Source organism: Cyprinodon variegatus, unplaced genomic scaffold (assembly GCF_000732505.1).
Source record: "Cyprinodon variegatus isolate N-32 unplaced genomic scaffold, C_variegatus-1.0 Scaffold41, whole genome shotgun sequence".
Classification (NCBI taxonomy): domain Eukaryota; kingdom Metazoa; phylum Chordata; class Actinopteri; order Cyprinodontiformes; family Cyprinodontidae; genus Cyprinodon; species Cyprinodon variegatus.
Window position 1 is genome coordinate 1706958 of NW_015150494.1, and position 2009 is coordinate 1708966.

Here is a 2009-nt window from a genome sequence, read left to right on the forward strand (position 1 = left end):
AACCAAAAAAAAAGTAGTTTTCTGTTCGGGCTTTAAAGGGTTAAGTCATGTTCTGATTTCAAGTCCAGGAATGCAATCAAAACAGACTACTGGATGTAAAACTGAAGAAGTTAGCCCTGAAATTCCTCAACAGATCATCTAATAAATAATAGAGAAGGTTTAAACTGAAGCGTAGATAACTGGAGGCTCTAAAGCACAGAAACTGATCTGTTGCTTCAAGCTTTTTTTAATGTTGCTTCCTATCAGGCTATTGTTGTAGGGTGTTATTGTTCCATGCAGTGATTACATCTGACCTGACTTATGTAAGAGGTTTACAGCGTAGCCCCCCACCCCCACCCCACATGGGTTATTGGTGTATCTGTTCACCATTCACTGGCAGTATAAGGCACAGTGTCAGGCACACCTCCCAATGAGCAGCTCTGCACAGCAAGTCAGTTGTTTTGATCTTCTCGCCTCAGTTTCATCCTTAGCCTTTGGAAATCTAGGTCAGCTATATTATTTATTGATTGCCATTTCACAACTCTCTTGGTTTCCCCACAGCTGCTCCAGAGAGCCATCGCGGATTTAGAGCAGAATCCTCCTTTGCCCCGACTAATGAAATCCTTTGGCTCGCTTTAAGAGCCTGTCTAGATTAACCGAATAACTTTAACTGATAGGTTATCGTATTTCAGGGGGAGAAAGAAAAAGTATAATCTAAAATATTTATCATCGCTTCCAAGAATCCTTTAAAAATCTTTCAAACTAGAACAAAGCTGCTCTTTTCAGGCCTTAAGGTGAGAACACACACTATATACTACAGGTTACTAACCTTTGTTATGTCCTCAGCCCCTCCGAGAGGTAGTGGCTGCCGGTGGGACAAAGGTCTCATCAGAGAGTCTGACCCCATGTCCAAACGAGGACGTTTGATCTCAGCGTAGTCCATCTCTGATTGGCTGGCGGCCTCCGGCAGGTAGATGTGCTCGTAACGAATGTGCTGCTCTTGTCCTCTGAATTAAAATGAATAAAAAAAAAACAAAACAAAACAAAAACATGGTCATTTATGACTTTAACTGAACCCCCCAATAAGAACTGGAAACAAACTGTGGAGATTTAGCGTTGCCATGGTAACACAGTTATAGTTAGGGATCAAAATCTTTCTGAACAGTCAGGAAAATTTGCCGTATAATCTATGAAATACGAAAAGAAAGATTGTTGACTATGCAAAACAGTTTACACATCAGCAATCGTGTTTTACAAGCAGGTGGGAGAGAACAGTGGCCGTAAGAGGCTGTAAAATAACTACTAAATGAGGAATTAATTTATTAACACCTGATGACACAGAACCGATTAGTATAAAGTAAAAGGATCAGGGGCTGCTATGATAGCAAAAATTATCAAAAAAACTGAGAAGCCACACACAGGCGCCATGACAGTCTGAACACGTGACTACTCCCTACTCCCTATGATTGGATTTATATTATCTACATTTTATACGGGGCTGCTTTGTATTCTATGCCTCATATTGTACGGCACTTTGCAACACTTGTCTGAGAAAGGTTCTATATAAATAAAGCTCACTTACTTAATGAACCACAATGCTGCAAACTGCTGCTATGCTTTCATTACACAAGAACAAACCATGTTTCAGCCGGATGTAAAAAGGGTTTTGTTTTTGTTATTGTTCTTCTACAGGGTTCCTACAGCATAAGGCAAGTTAAATTCAAAACTTTTTAAGACTTTTTAATGCCACTTGAAATAAAAATTTAAGACCAAATTAGAAAGAAACACAAGAAAAACCGCTTGCGACAACTTAACCCAAAGGTTTATTTTAACATAAACCACTAATGCTTCAAATGTTGAAAAGCTTCCCATACAGGAAGAAAGCTAAAAACACACAAATGACAGATTTATTTTAACAATTATTTAACTGAATTCACAAACTTTGTTTTAGCAGGGAACAAAACAAATCAGTTTTAAAGCCACAACATAACCAGTGCTAAGTCTTTTTTGCAGCTATTTTTCTTTGTATG

At 38.6% G+C, this 2009-nt stretch overlaps 1 protein-coding gene across 2 annotated transcripts in view; it reads right to left on the minus strand.

Moving 5' to 3' along the window:
* Positions 1-2009, minus strand: part of ncor2 (nuclear receptor corepressor 2) — a 145108-nt gene that overhangs the window by 94881 nt on the left and 48218 nt on the right. For both annotated transcript variants that reach the window (XM_015370063.1, XM_015370061.1), the window contains exon 4: positions 809-986. In XM_015370063.1, the coding sequence (XP_015225549.1) occupies positions 809-986 (178 nt within the window). The remainder of the gene's footprint in view (positions 1-808; positions 987-2009) is intronic.